Genomic DNA, 10,226 nt, shown 5'->3' on the forward strand with positions numbered 1-10,226 from the left:
TATTTTTTTGGCAACAGATAATCATCCAATAAATACTGTGTGAATTAGGGCTGTTGTAAACGAATATTTTAGTAATCGAGGTACTCGAATCATTCGAGGAATCGTTTCAGCCCTAGTGTGAATGCATGTGTGTGTGTGTGTTACCTGCAGCTGGCCCAGCAGAGCGTTGGTCCTCTCATTAGGAAATGTTTGATTGATGCTCACGATGGCGGAGGAGAACTCTGCATACCGCCGAGTGATCTGAAATTAGAAAACATAAACTCACACCACAAAACATTTTCTGATACTTTTCCTTCCACTCAACTTTCCAACCTTGCTAAATAATCTTTGTCATTCAAAGAATTTAATCTCCATTAATATGGAAATAATACAACATAAAATCCTTTCTTTTCTTGCTCTTACATACGAACAGAATCTTGCAGATTTCCATTAGCGGTAAGCCATAAAAACTAAATGGTACTAAACACTGTGTGAATTTATGGAATATATGGATTTCACTTTTAGAATATAATTACTGAAATAAACAACATTTGGATTACATTAAATTTTACTGCAATGCGTCTGCATAATTTTCTTTATACCAAATCACACATCTCATAAAATTTAATTATAAAGCTGGAACCATAACCGATGCAACAGGTTCACTATGATTGAGGCCAGGAGTCGTGGTCTTTGTGTGTGGTCACATACGTAGTGTGGTCTGGTGTCCAGCACTCCCAGTTTCTGAGGGTCCGTGTTTCTGATGCTCTGGATGTTCATCTCCAGAATGAGTTCAAACCTCGGCCACAGCAGCTCTAACACGGCGTCCCAGAACCTGAGAAACAATCACAACTTCTTCAGGTGATTCTAGATAAACAAAGAATAACACAATCATATGTGCATCCCCCAGTTGTTCTTGTAAGAATGACTCCAATGAAAGTGAAGAAATAAATAAAAACATAGAACCATATGATGCACTTTTCATTTCAATGTGAAACTGACTTGTCAAGAGCAGGGATGGTCCTCTTGGCTGTGATGGCTCTGAATCGGAGGATGATATGGATGCAGAGAAAGATAGCGATGCTGTCGTAGCAGTCTGACACGTAGGTGGACATGCTCTTCTGCAGACGGACACAGAGAACAAGATCACTAAAGTTTTAGGCATTTAGTGCATTAGGCACAGTGAAGTAAATAAATAACCGCTTCCCCAGGTTGGAATTGTAAATGAGAACTATTAAATCATCAAATATCACAAGATAAAAAAATAAAATAAACGTTAAAAAAAAGCTAAAATTACATATTTATAAATCATATAATAAAAGCCCTCATCCTGCTCATACATTATTAAGATATATTTTCCATTTTGGCAAATTAGGCTTGCATACGAAAACAAAAATACCGATAGGTGCATTGGGTAAAATATAAAACAAAAATGTGTGCACTCTACATTAGGATGAAACCCATGCAGCTACACAACTGGGGATAAAACAGATGTCCATCCATACCAGGAACATGCTGAGAGTTTTCCCCATGATGCAGTTGAAAAGGTCGAGGGCCGAGTTTCCGGTCACCATGAAGAAGTCACACAGGAAGAGGTATTCTCTGCAGCCGTTGTCCAGCAGGGCATAGTGCTGGCTGCGGAACAACGTCTCATACGGATACTGGGGAACAAAGACAATTAACAGATTACAGATTAGTACAATGTTTCTTAGCCCTAAGCAGAAATGATGCTAAAATACTAATATTTAGATTACAAACGCCATTTCCTGCCCCTCCTTAAATATTAATTTTTATGGCAATATTTAAGAATATTTATCTTTCTGAGTTTATGTTACAAAATAAGGATATAATTATAGTCAAATAATCCTTTTAAAAAATGAAAAATGTTATATTTGTTTGAATAAAATCAGTTTTTGTTTTTACTTTAGATTGTAATTTCAAATGTGTGCTCACCCTGCTGTCCCCTCTCTGAGCTGTATGTGGAACCAGGATGGGACCCTCCAGCTCAGCTGGACTCAGTATTGTCCCCCTCTGGCCCAAAGTGAAAATGGTGTTCCTGCTCTTTAAAGACGGTTTGGAGAAAAAACCTGCAGCTCAAAGTCAAGGATGGTTTAAACAGGGCATCGGTACATCAATGCTGTCCTGTGTCTAACGGACAGTCATGCAGTTGGAGTTCTTCTGATAGGAACTCTTCAAATCAATTGAGCTTAACATTTTAAAACTTTTTACCTTAGCTGACAACATTCAAACAGAGGAAAGTTTTCAGAAACTCCAAAAAAAAAAAACCTCAACATAAAACACAAACAGTTAAATGTTGTTCATAGATAAGGACATAACAAGCTAATGTATGGAAATTCAGTAAAAAAAAAAAAAAAGTCACTTTATTCTAAAAGGTGACTTAAATGTGCTGAACTTGCAGGATGAAGGCTACACTTCTAGTTTCCTTGTGCCTGTAGCAGAACAGGGTACAAGATTTTATCTGTTTTGTTCAATAAAATAAATGATTTTTGCTGTATGAAAATGAAACTCTTTCTAAAAACAAAATACTTTACTTCTGTACTAATTACCTAAAAGAAAGTATGTTTCATTTTCTTCTAATGTAATTTCAATGTTTCATTTTTCATGAGCAAACACAACCGCAGATAAAGACAGAAATTGAAGGATATCTTTCTTAGCTGTATCTTCCACTCCCATCAGGTCATCTTTTTCTGCTACCTCCTCATACTGAAATAGAGCAGGATAACAAATTATAATATAAAATAAAATTATTTAAATAAAATGAAGAGCGGTAAAAGGACAAGAGCTTAATGCTTTCCCACATCTTGACGGTCTGTGGTGGACCAAATAAAAAATGTGATGAAGCAGAGATGAACTTATGGAGGTCACATCACACGCTTGTGATTTTTCTTAATGGATCCACTGACCTGCACTTTCAGGAGCCGGCCACTGTAGGACTTGAAGTAACTGTAGTAAATCTTGCTCATAGTGTCCACATACTCGTCCCTGATCTCCTTGGCAACGGTTCTTTCATTAGCCAAAAGAAATTGATAGAAAAATCTACAGCAGGACAATCAGAAGGACAACCATCAGTCATTTTCACTCATTTTAGAATATGAAAGAAATGGAAAACGGATGTGATCTTTTGTTCAATTTACACATTTTAGCTGCTTTGATGGTTTAATTTTTATGTAAATTTGGAATGACCCTTTTCAAAAGGCACCATAAAGTAGAAAAGTACACACCTGTATTTCAGCAGAGTATTCTGCGGGATCTGATAGTTTGTCATTGGTTTCCTGAAGGAGTAGATCTTCTGAAGAATAAACTCTCTGATCTTTGAGACCGCCTGAGGGGGAGAAAGTTCAGTTTACTCACTGTGAAAAACATCGTAAAAGAATCCTAGAGGAGTTCAACTTATACAAATACAACTAAACTCATCCGGGGTTTTAACAGTTCTTTTGAACATTTGACAAATGATTTAAAAAGTTATGTAGGTTGATTACGTCACCCTGAAACATTTCTTTATGCAGCAAGTGTACATTTAAAGCAATGACTGAAAAGCAAACAACATAAAAGAACTGAAGTTACTGCTGTGATGCAAGGAGGCTCACATGAAACCAAACCATACAATGAATTTCCACCCTCACTCTGGGGTTTACCTTGAGTTTGAGGCGATCAACAATGTCCTGGATGTCGGAACAGGCCAACGTTTCTCTGAAGCTCAGCTCTTTGGCAAAGTTGATCTTTGTGTTGAGCTCATGAAGCTGCTCGAGAAACTCCTGCTCCGTCACTGGACTTTCCAGGATGGTGCTGTGATGACAGAGGACAACATCAAGCCCCTCGTAGTAACTTTTTAATCGCTGAGTTTTAATACAACATCCCTATGTTTCTTATTCTAATTTTGTCAGGAAACAACATGAAATAATTAATAAAGGCTTTATAGAATTGTTGACTGTATGCTCAACATGATTGAAATTATTCTGTCTTAAACTTACGAGATCATGACTCCGGGAACCACCAGCTCGTCCACCAGCTGGCTGAGGTGGCTGCGCACGGCCTGCCTGTTCTTCAATCGGACGTTCATACTGACTGACTGTTGCTGCAGGGTCTGGATCTCACTGCTGATGGAAGAAAGATCGCTCTGAAAGCCACTCAGCATACCCTCCATTCGCTGAGGAAGAAAAGCAAAAGCAAACTATTAAAAATCTGTAACTCAAGAACTAGAAAGATGTTTTAACTAAGCTTTTTCTAGTTATATGAAATAGTTACACACTAAGAAAACTGCAGGAATTGAACATTTTTTCGATTAGATGTACTGTGGATAAGTGGTATACAAATAAACTGGGCTCAAGTCTGGTCTCACCTCCAGTATGGAGTCACAAGCAGTGATCTGGTTGTGCAGAAGAGCAATGTTTTGACTTTCCTTAATGTCTAACATAAATGGGCTCAGGATGGAATTTTGCATTGTTGAAAAAGTAGAACAATTCCAAGTCTCACAAGAGTTCAGTAAACAATTCAATGAAATGTTAGTTTATTAATTGTCCATTTAACATAAACTCTTGGATTTAGTCATAGCCTATGTCTCGGTGCCGATATCTCACTTCAAACGTGAGGGCCAGCAAGTTCTAAAATGTAAAGGATACAATCTTTGATGGAGGCCTGTTCGATCCTCTGCAGCTCCGCCTCCACCTGCTTGGAGTACTGACGTAGGTCAACGCCCTGAAAACAGACACAAAGAGAAGAACTGAACTATTAGAAAACGTGGTTATTGTTGGATTCGTGTAAAAAGATGTTCACCTCAGAGTTACGTTGTAAAAGAGAGCATGTAAAAAATAACTGCTTCATTTTTAGAGGGTTTTTCAGACCTGGTGCATTCTGGCTGATGAGCAATCTGAGATGGTTCAGGACATTTGAGAACATGTTCATTTAACAGTTTGAATTAAAACAAATTACATTTGTGTACATCAATATACTGCATTGAGGCCTGTTGAAATTACAAATGAACAGTGTAGTTACATCAAATATCTTGTGCTTCTGGTTTGTGAAAAAGAATACATTCTGAACCAGGTAATGCAACAGAAAAGTGAAAGTGACAGAGACACAATAATGAATGCCTTCTCTATTGAGTGTGCACTTTATTCAAAATATAAAATTCAGAAATAATAAAGCAGTTAGTAATTGTCACAGTAACAGAAGCAGGTTTTATCCTTTGGGTATTTAAATCTCTACAGTGGAGAAATTAGGAGGATTAATAGCCAGGTCAGTTTAAACATTTAAGTTGTATATTTGATACAAATGTATTGTGATGCTTTTACCGTCTTAAGAGCTTCTTTCACAAGATCATCTTCCAAGTTTGCCTGAATATGAGCTGCAGGAGGAAAGAAATAATAATTAAGAAAAATCTTGTAGAAATCTGAGATCAAAAAGACTTTCCAAGACAAGAACTTCCCCTCCGAAATTGACTGAAAAACTTTAAATAAGTGTACAACAACAGCTAAAATATGAAACCATGCCAATGAGAGACTGTAAGAATTCAGATAAAATCAAATATGGTTTATGTTAGCAAGAAAGAAGAATGAAACAGAACTTAAGATGGCAAAGACCAAATGTTTAGTGATGAGATATGTTTACAGACCAATAAATGTACTAAATATTTTTTCATAAGGTAAACAATAAATGAGCAAAACTAGTTCATTTTGGGACTGTGAACTTATGTCAGCATGAAAAGGTACTTAACTTTTCATGCTGACATGTATACATTAACAAATATTCAGCCCTTGTGAACTAAAAAAAAGACTGGAGCAATACAGTTATGAACTAGAGTCTTACTGTCCACTTCGTCCAAGATGAACTCATCAGTGGTCAGGTCCAGTTCTCCCAAGTTAAGGTTAGTGATGTCTCCGTCAGTTTTCTAGGGAAAAATAGAAATATAGCTATTTCAGAAAAATTCTCTAAGGGTTTCATCTCATTTAGTGAAACAAGTACTTGTGTAGTGCGAGGTATTCAAAGTATAGCAGATAAAACCAAATGTTTATCACAGTGAAAATCTGACTTGCAACACCCTCAATTGTCTGCTCTAGTTAGGTTTTCGTTGCTTGCAATCAACCTTGTAATTAGCTAAGTTGTCGGTCTACAACTTAGCTACAGTTAGTATTTAATACTTTGGTTTTGTCAAACTAGGTGCTCCATAATTTGACTAGACAGTTTGAAGCCTGTTCGGGAAATGCTGGCAGGTACTACTATTACCTAAAGCTATTCTTAATATTTAACTGTGTCCCCGCAAAAAGGCTATCGAGTCAACTAAATGAACTGTTACCTCGTCCTGTAGATACGCCATGGCGATTTGTGTTTGGTTTCCAGTTGTGTTTACGTCGGCTTCAATAAGACCAGCAGGTACTCCCTCCGCCATTGCGGCGAATTTATGCTAACGTAGAGGATAGAAAGGAAAACAAAATCACGAATACCCCCAAACTAACGTTCCGCTTCCAGGTATCAGCCATGAAAAAGCATTTAACATTTCTTTAAACCTTGTAAGTTATGTGGCTTCAGACTTGTGAAATTATTTTATACATATAAAATAACTCTAAAATGTATATATTTTTTTGTTTACTTAAATTGGCTTTAAGATGCGTAGAATCTCATCGGACCCACTAAAACTGGAGGACCGATTTCCTGTCAAAAACTCAGCCAAAGTCTCGCGAGATAATAGCGTCTTCCTCTTTGCACGGAACCTGCTTCCAAGATGGTGAGTTGATTTTCGACCGATCTAGTATGGTTTTAAAATCTTTAATCATCGAGCTTATATCTACTTTATTTGTGGTTTATTTGTCCACATTAAATACTATGCATGTTGTGGGGATGAAATAACTTGAAATCGTTGAAATATGAGACATTGTATTTGAAATACGGTACCCTATGTTATCAACGCTCGTTAGCTGTGAGGAGTCACTGAAGCTAAGAAGCGCCAGTGAATTTAATACCTACAATTTTCATTGTTAATTTCACTAAAACACACGTTTCACGTGACAGTTAAAGCAGTGATAACTTGGTTATATATTTGAGGTCCAAACATATTTATATCGCCCATAGACAGTTGTGTTGGGGGCTTCAATCGCTGAGCTAACTACTTTGTTAGCATTAACAAGAGCACTACAAATGGAAAGCCTGTTGATTGCATTAAGATTTGCATTTTTGCATTTAGTTTGATTGAACAAGTTAAACATTTATCAACAGATTGTATCTTGCATTTTGCAATGCTGTGGTCTTACGGTAGTTCTGTTGCTTGAATTCAGCCTCTGATCATCTCTTTTCTTTTAGTGATGTTTTCCCTGTTATGATTATGATTTCAGTCTTTGGTCATCCCTGAGAAGTTCCAGCACATTCTTCGTGTTCTCAACACGAACATTGATGGTAGGAGGAAGATCGCCTTCGCCATTACAGCCATCAAGGTATATTTGAAAAAAAATAATATTTTTAAAATATTTGACCAGCTTTATTTATTAAACTTTGTGCTACATTTGAACTTAAATTTTGAGCTTGCTGCACTTGGTCTCTTTTGATTGTTCACATAAGAGTATACTAAATTACTGTTTGTCTGATTTAAGGGTGTAGGCAGACGCTACGCTCATGTCGTCCTAAGGAAAGCTGACATTGACCTCAACAAGAGGGCTGGAGAGCTCACTGAGGAGGAGGTAAGCATAGCTGCTAAAAACTGAAAATTATTAGTTCCAAGTCTGGCTAGAAATCTTTTTTTTTTTTTTTTTTTTTTTGGACAGATTACCAAATTAAATAAGAATTATTGTTGTCTTGAAAACTTATATATAGTTCAAATTTGCTGTAAAGATGTAATTGCCCTACCATTTTGTGCTTTTGAAGTTTTGGCCTTGACCATGTGTTTGTTCCTGCTTTGCATTTATTGTGTATGCATTTTAGTAGTTGGTTATTTGAATGAATTTTCTCAAATCTACTCAGTCCAAGATGTCGTATGGAGGTTCTTTAGACAGCATAATCACAACCTGCTTTATGAACAGAAGCTCCAATAAGGTTGAAATGCAGTTGCCATTGCTCTTTGCCCTTCCAGTTGACTTCTTCCCAGTAACTGAGTTCTTTGTGAGATGTAGTTGAAATATTAAACATTTCAGCCTTTTAGAGGATGAGATAATCCTCTAAACATGAGTAGCATCTTATCGGTGGTTATAAAGGAATCAAAACAATGAACACTGTGGGTCTTGTTTTTCATAACCTGATTTTAAAACATTAGGTTCCATCTTAAATTTTAATTAGCTTTTAATACAATCTATTCAGAGTTACTTGTATTTATTCCTCAAAATAATAAAAATATTTTAAAAGCTAAATATCGTTGGTTCACTTTAACTCTTTATTTTTTTGTGGTGGTGGTGGTTATTGAAAGACTGTATCTGAACAAACATTGAAGCCATATGTTGGTAAAATAAAGATTTGATCCACAGCAGATTCATGTTTAAAAATAAATAAATTTACATCTAGGCAAATAGGCTGATCTTTTTCTGGTAGAATTCAAGCTCTCTTATTTGCTGCCAACTATTAGTACTAATGACGTTATTTATGTAAATGTTTGCATATATATGATTTGATTTTATTTTTATAGGTTGAGCGGGTAGTGACTATCATGCAGAACCCTCGTCAGTACAAAATCCCAGACTGGTTCCTTAACAGGCAAAAGGACGTCAAGGATGGCAAATACAGCCAAGTAAGTGGTCAACAGTATTATGAATGATTTTGGACCCAATGAGACACTACAGCCTGAAATGCTGTAAAGTTTTTTTAAACGTTTCCTCAGTTAATCACGGATCACTTTTATGTGCATCTCTAGGTCCTCGCCAACGGTCTGGACAACAAGCTGAGAGAAGATTTGGAGAGACTGAAGAAGATCAGGGCTCATCGTGGTCTCAGACACTTCTGGGGGTAAGAATTAAGAGCGTTTGTCCATCTAGAAGAACTTACAACATCCTGTTCACCAGGAGCTGCTCTGTTCTCACACCAATCTTGCTATTTTTAGTCAGTTCATTTGTAATAGTGCAATAAAGCTAAGATTGAGAACAATATTGCAGCTCAAAGTGTTGAGGCCCTACATAGACTGGCAGATTGGTTCAGCTGAAGATTGTTAAAATACAGAACAGATGAGTGGTGCAGAGAGAGCCTGTCCTGGAGAGACTTGAATTTCTCTTGAATGATTTTGGTTTCTATGCTGAATACTTTGCACTACATTAACTAAATAAATTGGCTTGAAAGAAGAGTAGGCTGGCGCTCGGTTGCTCAGTTTTTAAAGAGCGCATGGACCATGTGGAGATGTTGTCTTTGACGTGGTTGTCCAGGGTTAGATTCCCGGTCCCAGGCCATTCTCTCTTCTCTTTCCTGTGTACTGCTGAATAAAATCTATTTAAAAAGCCATTAAATTTAGTTTTGCTATCATGTTAATCTGATTAGCCTTCTCTTTAAAAGTGAAGTTTTTCTGTTGCATATTGTGTAAATATCCCAATGCAAATTGGTCCCTGTGTGAAAAGCAAGCATGTCTATATGACAATGGAAAAGGCATATCTCTTTTATTTATGACAAATGGCATATGTAAGACGTATAGCAGTGTAGCTTTGCATTTCCTTTTGGAAGTTGCATTGTATTTACTGCATAAACTTTATTAGTTGGTGAATATTCTCATTCCACACTATATTTCTCTGTACATATATTTGTTTTGAAGTATTGTGAAATTTTTACAGTGCTCTTAAAGAATATTTGCTAAGCAAAACATAAAAAAAATAACCTTCTTGCTTTAGTTTGTTTCCATAGATGAACTAAAATGAATTAGTTTTAACTTTTCCTGCATCTCTTTTCTCTATCTACAGTCTCCGCGTGCGCGGTCAGCACACCAAGACCACCGGCCGTCGTGGTCGCACTGTCGGTGTGTCCAAGAAGAAGTAAACTCCCTGCTTCCCTTTGTTTCAATAAAACACCACAATTCACAAAATGTACCTGTCCTGTTTTTTTTTTTTGTTTGTTTTTGATTCAAATAGTCATCCTGAAATTGGTTTAAATAGTTTATTTTCAATTGTTCAGAAAGAGTGACTTTTGTAACAGGAATAATATTTAATTTACCCATTATATCCTGAAAGTAGGTAAACTATGGCTGCAGGAAATATAAAGTGCAAAGAAACAATAAGCAGAGTTGAAATTGTTCAACTCGTGTTCAGCCTTCATAAAGAAGGCCCATGTATGGC

At 36.6% G+C, this 10,226-nt stretch overlaps 2 protein-coding genes and 1 long non-coding RNA gene across 3 annotated transcripts in view; 2 read left to right on the plus strand and 1 right to left on the minus strand.

The window, feature by feature from the left end:
• Positions 1 to 6,525, minus strand: part of vps52 (VPS52 subunit of GARP complex) — a 16,417-nt gene extending 9,892 nt beyond the window's left edge. Inside the window, exons 1-15 of the mRNA XM_015050039.1 lie at positions 6,293 to 6,525; positions 5,806 to 5,887; positions 5,292 to 5,344; positions 4,620 to 4,695; positions 4,340 to 4,407; positions 3,972 to 4,147; positions 3,636 to 3,786; positions 3,222 to 3,322; positions 2,904 to 3,036; positions 2,646 to 2,703; positions 1,933 to 2,066; positions 1,485 to 1,640; positions 982 to 1,100; positions 691 to 814; positions 145 to 240 (exon numbers count right to left, since the gene is read on the minus strand). Coding sequence (XP_014905525.1) covers positions 145 to 240; positions 691 to 814; positions 982 to 1,100; positions 1,485 to 1,640; positions 1,933 to 2,066; positions 2,646 to 2,703; positions 2,904 to 3,036; positions 3,222 to 3,322; positions 3,636 to 3,786; positions 3,972 to 4,147; positions 4,340 to 4,407; positions 4,620 to 4,695; positions 5,292 to 5,344; positions 5,806 to 5,887; positions 6,293 to 6,385 — 1,620 coding nt within the window. The 5' untranslated portion in view covers positions 6,386 to 6,525. The remainder of the gene's footprint in view (positions 1 to 144; positions 241 to 690; positions 815 to 981; positions 1,101 to 1,484; positions 1,641 to 1,932; positions 2,067 to 2,645; positions 2,704 to 2,903; positions 3,037 to 3,221; positions 3,323 to 3,635; positions 3,787 to 3,971; positions 4,148 to 4,339; positions 4,408 to 4,619; positions 4,696 to 5,291; positions 5,345 to 5,805; positions 5,888 to 6,292) is intronic.
• Positions 6,526 to 6,616: 91 nt separating this feature from the next.
• Positions 6,617 to 9,976, plus strand: rps18 (ribosomal protein S18). Its single transcript, XM_015050043.1, has 6 exons — positions 6,617 to 6,721; positions 7,326 to 7,424; positions 7,581 to 7,667; positions 8,603 to 8,704; positions 8,828 to 8,919; positions 9,855 to 9,976. The coding sequence occupies exons 1-6, from the start codon at positions 6,719 to 6,721 to the stop codon at positions 9,928 to 9,930; spliced, it is 459 nt and encodes a 152-aa protein (XP_014905529.1). The 5' UTR covers positions 6,617 to 6,718; the 3' UTR covers positions 9,931 to 9,976.
• LOC106958248 (uncharacterized) lies at positions 7,683 to 8,181 on the plus strand. The gene is made up of 2 exons (XR_001427116.1): positions 7,683 to 8,055; positions 8,134 to 8,181. It is a non-coding gene; the product is annotated as an uncharacterized LOC106958248 (long non-coding RNA).
• Positions 9,977 to 10,226: the final 250 nt, after the last annotated feature.

This window comes from Poecilia latipinna, unplaced genomic scaffold (assembly GCF_001443285.1).
Source record: "Poecilia latipinna isolate Pla-1442-1.1 unplaced genomic scaffold, P_latipinna-1.0 Scaffold973, whole genome shotgun sequence".
In the NCBI taxonomy this organism is placed as follows: Eukaryota; Metazoa; Chordata; class Actinopteri; order Cyprinodontiformes; family Poeciliidae; genus Poecilia; species Poecilia latipinna.

What these genes read in the sequence shown, in the direction of transcription:
- rps18 (XM_015050043.1), top strand. An exon ending in GAGAGCTCACTGAGGAGGAG is followed by an intron (nt 7,668 to 8,602) that starts GTAAGCATAGCT and finishes TTATTTTTATAG; the next exon opens with GTTGAGCGGGTAGTGACTAT. An exon ending in AGGATGGCAAATACAGCCAA is followed by an intron (nt 8,705 to 8,827) that starts GTAAGTGGTCAA and finishes GTGCATCTCTAG; the next exon opens with GTCCTCGCCAACGGTCTGGA.